The 12,833-nt window shown below is 40.1% G+C and overlaps 2 protein-coding genes across 2 annotated transcripts in view; one reads left to right on the forward strand and one right to left on the reverse strand.

Annotated features, from left to right (window-relative positions):
• Positions 1-2,860: 2,860 nt before the first annotated feature.
• On the reverse strand, positions 2,861-8,580 carry LOC144667394 (uncharacterized). The gene is made up of 4 exons (XM_078528789.1): positions 8,375-8,580; positions 8,150-8,263; positions 5,673-5,759; positions 2,861-3,623 (listed from the first exon to the last, which is right to left on the reverse strand). Exons 1-4 carry the CDS (start codon positions 8,414-8,416, stop codon positions 3,171-3,173), a joined length of 696 nt encoding a protein of 231 aa, XP_078384915.1. The 5' UTR covers positions 8,417-8,580; the 3' UTR covers positions 2,861-3,170.
• Positions 8,581-9,180: 600 nt separating this feature from the next.
• Positions 9,181-12,833, forward strand: part of LOC144629010 (uncharacterized) — a 10,749-nt gene continuing 7,096 nt past the window's right edge. The window contains exons 1-4 of the mRNA XM_078487155.1: positions 9,181-9,486; positions 9,927-10,095; positions 11,748-11,905; positions 12,394-12,442. Coding sequence (XP_078343281.1) covers positions 9,440-9,486; positions 9,927-10,095; positions 11,748-11,905; positions 12,394-12,442 — 423 coding nt within the window. The 5' untranslated portion in view covers positions 9,181-9,439. The remainder of the gene's footprint in view (positions 9,487-9,926; positions 10,096-11,747; positions 11,906-12,393; positions 12,443-12,833) is intronic.

The raw sequence follows: 12,833 nt of genomic DNA on the forward strand, positions 1-12,833 counted from the left end.
TAATTCTCAAAGTTTGCCATGTTCCCCTCAAAACGCTTTAAATTCAAAGGTACCCAATATTACATCTTTAATTTTCCCCGTAAAAAACGACAATATTCTATTGGTAAACCTCTACGAACCATCCGCGCCCGACCACAAATGTCACTTTGTAAGGGAGGTGTATGGAATGTCACGTGCGACATATTTACCCGTCATTTCGCTGTGTTCTAATTCCCTGACGGGTAGTAAAATCAAATCAATTAATCAATCAAATCAACAACTTTATTAATGTGTGAGCACAATTCTAGCCGAGAGTGAAAACACTCTCTACTATTAAATAGGGGACACATAAAATAAATAAAACTAAAAATAATGACCGGACGATGCCGTGGCGACTCGAATCTTAGTATTTCATAAGCTGTCGTTTGTATGCTGGGATATTCAATAAAACTTGTCAGTTTAAAACCGTATTTGTATTGCAAAAAGTGAATTTCAACCTTGCTGATGGTTTCAAATTAAAGATAAACTTGCAGAGTCCAAACACCTGAAATCCGCTGTCGGAGAGTGATGTCATTCTTGGTGAAACATGAGTGCAGACGATCTCATGAACAGAGGCTTTGCTAAAGATCTTTCTCCGAGCAGTGCACTGGTTGTAAGCGAGTTGTACGGAAGAATAGGAAACAAGCGAACAAGACGATTCAGTTAAATTTAACAAGTATCGTCTTTCATTGTGAACTATTTGGAATTTACAGTGATTAAACGTATTTCTTGCATTCCAAACAAACTCATATAATTTTTCCGAGACTATAATATATGCAAAAAAGGAACAGGGCTCATACAGACACCTTGGGCTAGCTGTGGTGCAGCTCAGATTTCTGCTTACAACCCGAAACAAAACAATAATATTAGGCTGCACAGTTGATTTTGAACTCAGTAATCTTAAAATTAACCTACAAAACGGTCTAATGCTCCATTCAACAGAGGAGAGCTTCAGAACTCGTGTAATTTTAACATTTTTTCTTGTAACAAGAAAAGATATACTTTCTCATCCCTAGAGCCGCTTGTTTCTCTTAGCCGGCTGAGCCTGGGGCACGAGGAACAAATTGTGACACTCGAAGTCTACTCAATGTAACATTCACAAGCATAAGTGAGTGTTAAATTGTTACATGTGTTACCGATATAACGCAAGTGGCTCTGGAGACACGTGATTTGATTGGCTAGATCTTCAACAAAGAGAATTTAAATCTTACCAGTAAAATCGAATCAACCGTAGTAAAATCCATTACAACAAAAGGATTTTACTACGGTTGATCTGATTTGCTAAATTTAAATTTCCTTTGTTGAGGATCTAGCCCATCAAATCACGTGTCTCCAGGGACAGAAAAAGAAAGAGAAAAAATTATTGCCCTTTCAATGTATCATTCTAGTCACATGTACTAAAGCAAACACCAATTGCAAGCCAACGATTAGCTATTCAGGTGCTGGGTCAATACGTAGGTATGTACACAGGCTTGTTTTTGTCAAGCAGTGGTGTATCTAGCGTCGGAAGTGTTCACCCTTGCATACATTAAGGTAAGAGTAAACTAAAATTAAAAATATCGGTTAAATAGGATTTAAATGCTTTCATTCTCGTTCCCAGAGCCTCCGTTTCTTTGGTCACGTGGTCGGCGAAACGAAGGGCTCTGTAACGACTACCGGATGTCGTAAAATCCACGACATCCGGAGCGCAGCCTCTGCATCGTCTGCGCCGCAGGGGTGGGGGAGAGAAGAAGAGTGAGTAGAGTGAGTATTTCTTACCGGCGAAAAGTTATTTACCTACCTTACTTTTTTAGTAGAGACGTTGAGCGCGCTGACTTCTAAAGCACTAGATGACCCAGTCTCTTCACCTTTTTCTCTCCCCGTACACATTTTTTTGAAGTCTATACATTTGGATGTGATGTATATTTATTTGTTTGTCGACCAAGACTGACGGAGAAGAAAAGGAAGAGGTTAGTTATGGAGTCGTGACATCAGCTGATACATCGAGTTTGCAGGAGGAGAACCAAGCCGGCGACGATATGAGAGCGCAATGTATCTTATTTGACTCTTTTTTTTTGTTGATGTGTTTGTTTGCTAGTACACCGAGTTACACTTCAGAGATTATTTTCATAACGAAGGTCTGCTTCGTGAATACGTTATTCCAACAAACTCCCAGTGTTTTCGTTTTTCCCGGTTTTTCAAACTTTCCGCTGCATCTTCAATGTTTGATGACCGGAAGTATACCATGCGTAGAGCGTTTGTTTTTTTACCTACGATGCAGTTTTTATAGCAATCAAAAAATAATTTTACGTTACAGGGCCACTCGCATGTCATTAAAATCGGTGGCCTGGGGAAGAGGATATGCTTTAGAACAGTCAAGAAACAACACAAAGACAACATATGATGTAAAATGTGAGTTACTAGCTGTTTTTATTTTTCTGATTTTTTGCTTAAAAGTTTCATACAAATCCTTTAATTTTGATGCCTCCTTTTGACCGAGTTGTCAAAGCGTGAGCCTGGGCGCCCCGTGGTATGTATGGTTCGAGCCCTGACCCGCAATCACTGTTTTGTGTTCTTGGGCAAGACACTTTACTCTCATAGTGCCTCTCTCCCCACACAGGTGTATAAATGGGTACCAGCGAAATAATGCAGGGGGGGGGGGGGGTTACATGTACCATGCGATGGACTAGCATCCCATCCAGGGGGGAGTAAAAAAATATCTCTAGCTGCTTAACGCTATCGAAACCGGGATTAAAGCTTGGCTCGATTAAAGCTTTGCTCTTTTTATCCATGATCTCAATCAAACGAACTGATGAGATGTTTTTATCCCGTTTTAAAGTTATGAATTGTTAAAGCCAACTCAGCAAAAATCTGAGACACCTTTTTCTGTAAATGTGCACTTTAATTTTAAGAATTTGAATAAATGTGCTAAAAGTTAATTTCTTATTTGTCTCTCTTGCTTTGCTCTTGCTGTGTTTCTAAGTCCTATAACCGGGGAGTTGTTGGGGCATTTTCGTTCAAAGGGTGAGGACAGAAGGATTGAGTACATTGTACAAAAATTACATTTCCTTCATGGAAAAGCACAAATCAAACGAAAATTGTAACTGAACACTATCCCCATCACGCACGAGGTTTTACAGCTAGCAATCACGTGGTATTAAAAACGCAATCTGTCACGTGGTGCTAAGAGGAACAATAGTCTCTGACACAGTAAACCTTTGGCTTGGAGTCTGCGAGCGCACAGCGGCTGGTGCTGTATGCGCAAAGGGCGTTGTCGAGGAAAAGCCTCCTGCATGTTCCCGTATTGGTTGTCTGATACCGACACCCGGTTTGCCGTGTTGCGACTCGTCGGGTTCATTCCAAGCAAGCAACGGAGCTGTCCGACGCTGCGACGGAGGAGCCGAAGATGCCCGAAGTTGTCTTCGTCTAAGTTCGAGGTTTGACCGCACATGGATCGGTTCAGTTTCGTTGAAACCGAAGCACGAAGATGGCCGAGACGCTGGATAATGAGCGCGGTAGGTCGATGTAGGGTCCGTTGATTCGTTTCCTCGCCATGTTATCAGATCTCGAGTACTCTTTGTGTGTTGTGTTTGGCCGGGTTGAACGTACTTGCGTTTGCCCATTCCCTGGAAAATAGTAAACAATAAAAAGTTTTAAAGACTCCCTTAAAATTACGCAGTTATCAATTTTTAGCTTGAGAGGGGAGGGGAGGGGAGGGGCAAGGCAGGGCATAGGCGGGGGATTTGAACTTAGTTCATATTTTCTGTTCAAATACCTCACCCCAGGCCATTTGTGGATGACCAAAAGAGTCACTTAATTTCAATAAAATATTTTAGAAAACCCCCTACTAGCCTAACCTGCGATCAGGTGTTATTTTTCTCCGGAGGAGGGGTCAATGGAAAAAATTTTCTCCTTCCCTCCACCGCGAAAAAAAGAAATTGGCCTGATCACAGGTTAACTATGCCCTGCCTTCCCCCTTGCGCCTCCCGGTTTAACACTGATAGTTGCGCTGGTGCATAGATTTCTTAGTTCGTTACTCGGTGTAGCAATAAATGAAGAGTATCTGATTGCAATAGAAACTGAGGGTTTGGGGGGGGTGGCGGGGGAGGGGGGTTGAACCTCCTGCTACCCTAATAATCCCGGTTGCCACCTCTTTATGCTATTTCTATTGCAAAATGTTACTAAATGTTGGAACATTTTTATCAATTTCTCCCAGTTCCTGTCACCTTGGAAATCCTACTCCCTACCCTCTCATTTCCTTAATCCTGTAACCCGCCTGCCCCCTATTATCTGAGCTTCAGCCCCCTGACCCCCTCCACTATGTTCTGATAGTTGGCTCCATTCTTGTCCCCATAGCCCTCTCGTTTCTCTTAGCCGGCTTGGCACGAGAAAACGAAGAGCTCTGGGGACATAGGATTTTTGAATTAATTCGAATTGTTTTGATTGGCTGTTTGGAACAAAGAATTCCTAAATGGAAGTCGTAAACGTAACGACTCTCTCATACATTCTTTTGAAACGTCACGACTGCATACATGAAGACCGGAAGTCCTAGAATCTAGGACTGGAAATCCTGTGTCCCCAGAGCCCTTCGTTTTCTCATGCCAAGGCCCAGCCAGCTAAGAGAGACGAAAGGGCTATGGGGACGAGAATGAGTTGCCTCCTGAAGGCACTATCAAAGACGAGAGAAGCCAAGAGTGAGCAGGCTATTGTTTAATCATAACCCAGTGGCTGTTCTATTAAACATTAAGAATATTATATCAATAAAACTGATATATTTGACAGTTTTGTTTAAAGTTTTTTCGGCCACAATCCCAGGCAACCTCTGAAAGCCCACTACAGTAAAATACCCAAAAATAAGGGGGGGCCCCAATAAAAACAAAAATAAATAAATCAATATTAAATATTAAGCCCCCCCCCAAATCTCAGATGCAAAAATTCTTTCAAAAATAAGCCCTGACAAATATTATACAAAATTAATACAACTTAAATTCCAATTAATATAAGTATCTACTGTTGAGCTTGTTAAATTGTACTTTACATGTATATTTTGATAAAAAATGCTACTAAGAGACCTATTATAATTTTGTAGGAATTGTTTTGGGTCTCATATTGTTTCATTATGAAGAATTTTACCTTGAGGTACTTTTCTTAAATACACCAAAAAATTTCAGACATAGTATCCAGGGTGGATCTAGGGGGAGGGTGCAGGGGGTGCGCACCCCCGCCCCAACCTGCAGCTTTCTAATAACAACTGGTATTCTGCCAAAAAATGTGCACCCCCTCGTAAAAAAAATCCTGCATCCACCCCTGGTATCCCATCCAAAAACAAACCCCAAAATTCATAAATTATGCAAATTTTCATCTGAAACTAAGCCCTACCCCCTCATCCTTGTATATAAACCATCCCTAAAAATAAGTCCACTTGAAAAGGACGATGAGAAAATATAAGCCCAGAGCTTAAAACTTTTAGAATTTTACAGTAGCCATCAATCAACAGTTACCTGAGTGACTCACGTATACAATAATTGAATTGGAAAGGCAAGCACAAGTTTAGGAAATCTTTGCCAACATTTTTGATCATTTAAAATTTGACTTAAAAAGAGCACATGTTAAAGAATTAGCGGTAGTGTTTTACTTTCCAAGCCGACAATATTTAACTCAAATTAACAGCTTACCATTCCAAAATACGTTTCAAGATCCCCCATATCACTGTGAGCATTTCTGTTGTCATGTCTTGAGAAAAGATGTCTATTGGATCGTTCCTGTTATGGGCAAAAAAAGTTGTAATTACACCAAAGATTATAAAATAGAATTGAGTGCTATTAATGTTTTTTTTTTTTTTTTTTTTTTTTTTAATTCTCGATCTCTTTATTGCTTCCCATTATTCCTATACTTACTTGTGAAATCCCATTACTCTCTTAAAAACCTCCAGCCAAAAGCAAGAGCCCCTTTTGGGTGGTGCTCCTTGTATAGTCCCTCCCCGCCCCCCCTTTCTTTCTCCCGAGAAAAAGTCGACGCTTTGAAATTCTCACAAATAATATTATGCTTTGATCGGAACGCAAGTCATGGCAAGTCATAGTGTGTATTGTAGTGTGTATTGTATTGATGAAATAAACTTAAAGTACTAACGAAAGTAGTAATTTAACCAGTTTGATTTTTTAAATTTTGTCGAAAAAAATTTAATACATGACGGTGAGCCGCCGACGTGAAAAATAAAAATCAAACTATAGTAGTTTAAAAAAATTTAAACCAAAGATAAAGTTTAACCACAACAAAATTATACATAAAAAATCCAAAACCAAACTATTAGATGATAAATGGAATGCCCGACTTGGATAAACTAAATAAACAAGTGTTCTCAAATCAAAATAACTAAGAAAAGAAAATTTCTGAGCTTCCAACAGGGGTTGAACCCATGACCTTTCAGGTACTGGTTGGACGCTCTAACCACTGAGCTATGGGAGACTCATGGTGAGCAAGGTCGTAAATTAGGTTTTTATGTGTGACACATGTCCTGCCATAAGGCCATTGCTCCCCACTCCACTGGGTATTCCACTATGCTCCCACATATATTTCACTTCAATTTACATATTAACCTAAGGACACATTCTTTTGGAACTATTCTGATTATTCTCATGAGTTTATGAATAACACAATACAAAAGAACGCAATTCTCAAAAGAAACCAAAATAATTTTTGAAAATGGAATACTTGTCGGAGGAGGTGACCTAAGAGCCCAGGGGAGGTACTCCGGCTTGTAAATGACGGGGATGATCGAAGGATTTTTTTGGGTTTGAAATTTTCAATTCCGGGATTTTTTGGATTGGAAAAAAAAAAAGTATTTTTTGGGGTGACTAGATTTAAACTAGGGGATTTTTTGGGGTATTAAAAACGAACTAAAGTGCCTTGGCGCGGCCTTGGCATATTTATGGTATGATGAATAAACAAACACGAGCGTTCAATTTTTTATGTTCTTTCTTTGTGTTATAATAATATTATTGCCCCTCCTGGCAATTTAGGGGTAATTTGACAGCCTCACATGAACAAACCAGCCCCAGGGATTTTTTTGGGTGTTATTTTTGGTCCAGGGATTTTTTACGGGGTAATTTTGGAAGACTTACAGGGTTTTTTTGGGTCCTGAGTTTTGCCCTCCATTCGATCAGCCCCGTAATTTACCAAGCGCGGAGTACATTTATTGTGAACTTAAAGATATATGAATGATTGTATTTTTTTTTTTTTTTTTTTTTTTTCCCCCTGGGCCTAAGAGCTATTGTATCTGTGCATGTGTGAGTTGCGAATGATCTGGGGTGGCTGGCGGCATATGACTTCCCACCGAAACTGTCCCACAAAGAACACACATATTGCCTATAATTTTACGAGTAAACCGTGTTCCATTCATTCCGTTCATTCTGCTCCCATAGCAGAAGCAGGGAAGGGAATAGTATTCCCAAAATAGGTCCCAAAGAACACCATCATTGTCTGTTCCATGTACCGGTATTCCCATTTCGGAATAGTCCTCAAAAGAATGTATTTTCGCCCAAAGACAATGTAGTGTCACAAGAGCAATCTAATGTAACATCACAAAGCCTAAACCCTGTTATAGATACACTATACAAATTCGGTTGCTCTATGTATAATGAACATGCACCTGGACCCTCCGTAAATGAAAACATAAAATCATATACTTTAGTCAGTAATGACATATTTATAATACATGGTGTATATTAGTCAGTCAAAAAATTGAGACAGTGGATAAACCTTATTCTTGGAAATAGTAGGAAGGTCTATTAATTAACTAGTTTTTGACATTTTTCTTCTTACCGAATTACCTTATGTTCTTTTCTTTTTATTTTGCCAACATGACAGAATGTTTTATTTTATTTTTGTTTCTCACTGCATAGAGACTCGACGCTAAAGCCCATTACTTGCTTTTAGCAGATGGTTTTTGTGAAATGGTGTTTATTAGTGATCATGAATTGTAATGTTTTTGAGTAATCTAAAGTTTGTGTCTCTCTGTCTATGATATTAGCCCACAACTAAGACCACAGCTGGACTATTGTTGAATGTTGTACAAGCTCGCTCGCTTGTTTACCATTGATAAATGACAATTATCACTGTAAGTAACAGATCTTTAAAGATCGAATTAACTTACCGTTGCATAATTCAGAAATTTTTCTGGCGGACACGGCTTCGCTCTGTGGCGGTAAGGAACGGTAAACTCTGAGCGAGATTTACTTCGAAAATGTCCGTGGAAACCTGTGGGAAACTAAAACAATTTCGACAAGTTTAGCGCGTTTTAGATCATTCATGGCCGCCCTATCGCTTGAAAACAAATCGAGGACAACAATGGAAGCTTTTACAGCAACTCAAATCTTACCCAGGTTCCACGAATATCATTCGTTTCGTATACACGGGTCATCCCAAACACATTGGGTAACGAATTAACCACAAAGTTCGACTTTTAACTCATAAAATTCAGAGAAATTCGTCATAAACTTCTGAAACTCGCTGATAAACTTCGTCTCATCTCGTATGAGTGTTGTTTTCGTTACCACGGAGCCCGTAATTGATGTTTTAATTGACAGTCCCTAGAGGAATTAACCAATTGAAGATCGTTTCGCTTCATTGCGCTTTTGTCACATATGATATCACAATGAAAACATCGCGCGATCGAAGTTAAAATAACCTCAAAAACATTTTCACGTTAGGGATTTCAAGACCTTTAAAGTATGCAACAGAAGTAAAACGTTTAACAAAGAAGAAATGTATATTTGGGCTTTTCTTTTTAATTGCTTTCTTGATTTCGCGCCCAACGACGCGCCCAGCTTTTGACATGATAGACAGCGCGCGCGGAGTCCGAACAATCACGCGCGTAGCGAGTTCCCGAGCGAGAAACCTCGTTACTTTTGGGGCTATGCAACTAATGCAAGTATGCATCACAAGGGGGAAAGCGAGTGAATTTTACACTAGTGTTTGTTATAAAAGATGTTTATAAACATTTCATTTTGATTCCCCTTCCGCTTTGCCGTTCTTTGTTTCACTTGTACTTGTATCTGACGTATCTCGAGACATCGAGACATCGCGACCTCTCCCTCCCCTCCCACACACACGAACACGCGCGAGCGAAAAAAAAGGCGGGAAGCTTGACGCGGCTACACATTTATCCAGACTTCGTCTCCGGTTTTTTTAAATTTTCAAGTGAAGTTGATGCATTTATAGGTTTTTGCTCACTTGAATTCCAAACGAAAGATAAAAGCTAATTTTTACTTACTCAGGCACCGAGGGATTAGAAAGAACTAAAAAATGATGAATTGACGAGGGAAACTTCTCAACATCAAGAAGACCAATTGATTTACGAAGGAGCTTGCTTTGCCGGGAAACCACACTTTGAATATTTTTACTACAATCGCACCGTGTGAAAGACCGGTATCTTTTTCTCCAAATGCAAAACGTTTTTCCTGCCCGTGAATTGTACAATTCAAATCCTTGGTGAGTATTGCAACTGTATTTTAACTTTAGTCGTAAACATAACAAAGATTTAATCGTTTATACGCGTGTCTTTAGAGAATCTTTGAGCAGTTGTCGTTTTTTGTTGTCAAGAACCTTTAGTGAAGATCATTAGCTGAATATCTGCTGAAAACTGGGTTTTTAAAAATACTTGTGCAAAATTTAATATAAGCGGCCCAAATTTGTTACTTTCGTTTTCTCAGCACAGTACTAAAAAAGTTTTACGTGTTCACTGAACCGAAATATGGTTTCCAAAGATTTCATCAACTAAACAATTCGAGAAAATTGTTGTAAAATAAGACGACACGATTTTGCTGTGGGCTTCTCATGTTTTTTAAGGGCTTAACTGTACTACAGTTGAACAGTTATCTGTCAGCTTTTAATATATTTTGATTGTTTTGTTCTTTAAACTTTTTTTTCAGCCGAGACATGTGGGATAGTGAGCAGTATAGTCAAGCGCCCATGTCATGTTCACAAGGCTCTCAAAACAGCTCGTCTGAAATGTTTTCGCAGTCCAAAATGAGCCAGCTTAAGGGTTTTAGCTCGTTTGATGTTTGGTCTCAGCCAACGAACTCACAGCAGATACCTGAGGTATGTTCCAGCTATAATTTTTTTTTAAAAAGAAAAACTTTGCAGTCCAAAGTCGAAGGTTCTAAGGGACGGACATCCTTCCTTGGAGGGGGGGGAATTCCCTGCAACAGTACCCTCACGAATCTAACTGTCAATCGTGGCAACAATATGTCTCAGGCCGTGCAAAACAATCAATATTTTTCATCCCCCCCTCCAAAAAAAAGGTCCGTCCCTAAGCACTGTTAAAAGTCAAACTTGAGGGCCTCACAGGGCGGGGAGGGGGAGGGGGTGGAGGGATCCATGTCCCCTTGTTCCCAAATATATTTCCCTTTGTTCCCTTGTTCCCGAGTCTTGTCGCCTGCCCGCCCACCGACGGTCCCCCGTCCCAGCTTTATTTCCTTTTGTTACCTTGTTCCCAATTATTTTATGGCCATATTCCATTCTTCCCTGAAACCCCTTGGGGAGCCCCTTAAATGAATATTCTGAAAATTTGGTGGTAAATCAAGCCGGCTAATGTACGCTTGTTTGTAATCGGAAAAAATATTCCAACTGAAAAGAAATGAGTGAATGCATGTGACAAACATTACATTGTTGCTGGCAAGTGTTGTCTTTAATGACTGCTATGCCCGGGCTGCTATGAATCCCTCTCTCCTATGGGAATTGTCATTCAGAATTTTAAGCCTTTTGTGATGAAATAAAGGTTTTCGAAAAATCATAGTTAGTACTACTAACTAACTTTGGAAAAATGCACTGATTTGTTTTGTAATGTGATGTGGTGTGATGTTATGTGTATAGTGGGATGGGATGTTGTGTGGTGAGATGTGGTGTAGTGCGTGTTGTGGTGTAGTGAGATGTGACGTGGTGTGTGTAGTGTGTGATGTGGTGTGATATATGTCATGCAATGTCGTGTAATGTCATGTTGTGTGTCACGAGGTCTGTCATGTTATGTTATGTTAAATATAAATAAACATAAAATTGTAGGTTTTAAACTCGTTGACTGTTTGTTCATAGAAAAACAGGCTCGTAGTCTAATTGTTAAATAGAAGTTCGGCTTTTAGCGCGCGCTTTACTAAAATACAACTTGTATAATGCAAACACCGAAGGCAACGCAGAGGGCGCCAAAAACAACAGGCGCAGAACGGAGAAACGGAGAGGGAGCAAAGCGGAGCACCAGAAAAACGGCAAAGAAGGCAGGGGGAGAAACCGGCGCCCAGGCACACAGGGAGGGCAGTAAGTAAGTAATAAAGCAATTTAATGCAATGCAGTGCAAAGCCTGGTCAGACCAAGGCGCAAGTAGTTGCAGGTTCAACTTAAATTAAATGGGTGGCCAAACAAATTCGCAAGTTTATTCGCAAGTGCACCCAAGTTGTCAAAAAGTCATTTTAATGCTATTGCAACTTGATTCAGTACTTGAAGTAAACAACAAGACTTGCGTTGACTTCTGTTGGTAGGCCAAACGGTGAAAAACTTTGCGTCAACTTGCGCGCAGATTTGATCCTGAACCAAAGTGAACGCAAGTCATCGCAAGTGCATGTCGCAAGTAGACACAAGTTTTCAGCTTGCGTCTACCTGTGACTCAATTTGGCCAGAACTTTATGTAATGTAAACGTAGTATGACTCAACTACATTCTCAATTTGAAAGTCCTTCTTTGTTTTTAATTTTAATTCTATAGGATGAGCCAGCAAAGCATTACATGAAATACATGACGAAGCCTCCGCTGTTTTCATCAGAGACTGAACGTCATTCTCGACAACAAAAGCCTCAGACGACAGCCAGCTACAGAGAATTGATTGAAATTCAAAAGAAAAAGACCACAGAGAGAGATGACAGGCATGCTTTTATTTTTAATATTTTATTTATTTTATAAATGAACGTACTGTTGGACCCCGAGCAACCCCGCTATCTCGAACTCTTCAAGGGAAACGAAAAATAGTTCGAGAAGGGGCCGTTTCTAAGATTCTTCGGAGGGAGTGACGCAATAAACCACATAGCTTTTTTTTTGGCAGGATACCAGTAAAAGAAAGCCGCAGGCCATCAGGGGGGGAGGTTGGGCACCCCCTGCACCCTCCCCCTGGATCCGCCCCTGGAGAAAGCGGGAAGTTCAAGATATCTTATAATAAATGACTGAAAAGTTGAATCCCATGGAAAATGGTTTTAAGTTCAATATAGCGAGGAGTTCAACAATACCGAGCTCGAGATAGCAAGGGTCAACTGTAGAAGCAAAAAGGGAAGACAGCAGTTTACAAATTTTATTACGAATCTTGAAACCAAGTCAGAAAACAAAATGACGATTTTTTATTGTTGTGCTTTCATTGCAGGGATGTTCTTGATAGCTTCATATCTCTACTAAAAGACTATACAAAGGAGGTAAGTATCGGGTGATCAGCTCAGACTGAGAAGTTTTTCTTTCTTTTTTTTTTTTTTTGCTCGTGGGGTTCTTGACTGACTGGGGTTCAGAAACTCTAATATTGGCAAGTCCACAACGACAAACCAATGAAGAGTGCAGGATCTTTTGTATACCTGGATCAGTCAAAATCTTGAGATACTAAGACAAAAACAGTAAGATGACCTCTTACGGCAAGGAGAAGAGATTGAGACAAAAATAAAATAAAAATAAAAATAATAAATGAAAAATAATAAAATAGAAACAATTTTCCTCTCTCCCCGAGGCCATCCCGCTGTGCGGCGCCTGTCCCCGCCCCCCCCCGCCCCCTCGCCGCGCCGCCTCCCGCACTGGCCACCCCCCGGGACCCGACGG

The sequence above is a fragment of the Oculina patagonica genome, chromosome 10 (genome assembly GCF_052425735.1).
Source record: "Oculina patagonica isolate OP01 chromosome 10, crgOcupat, whole genome shotgun sequence".
NCBI classification, from domain to species: domain Eukaryota; kingdom Metazoa; phylum Cnidaria; class Anthozoa; order Scleractinia; family Oculinidae; genus Oculina; species Oculina patagonica.

What these genes read in the sequence shown, in the direction of transcription:
- LOC144667394 (XM_078528789.1), bottom strand. Translation starts at nt 8,416, where the DNA reads ATGACCCGTGTATACGAAACGAATGATATTCGTGGAACCTGG. An exon ending in ATGATATTCGTGGAACCTGG is followed by an intron (nt 8,264 to 8,374) that starts GTAAGATTTGAG and finishes AAATTGTTTTAG; the next exon opens with TTTCCCACAGGTTTCCACGG. An exon ending in TTGAAACGTATTTTGGAATG is followed by an intron (nt 3,624 to 5,672) that starts GTAAGCTGTTAA and finishes ACTATTTTCCAG; the next exon opens with GGAATGGGCAAACGCAAGTA.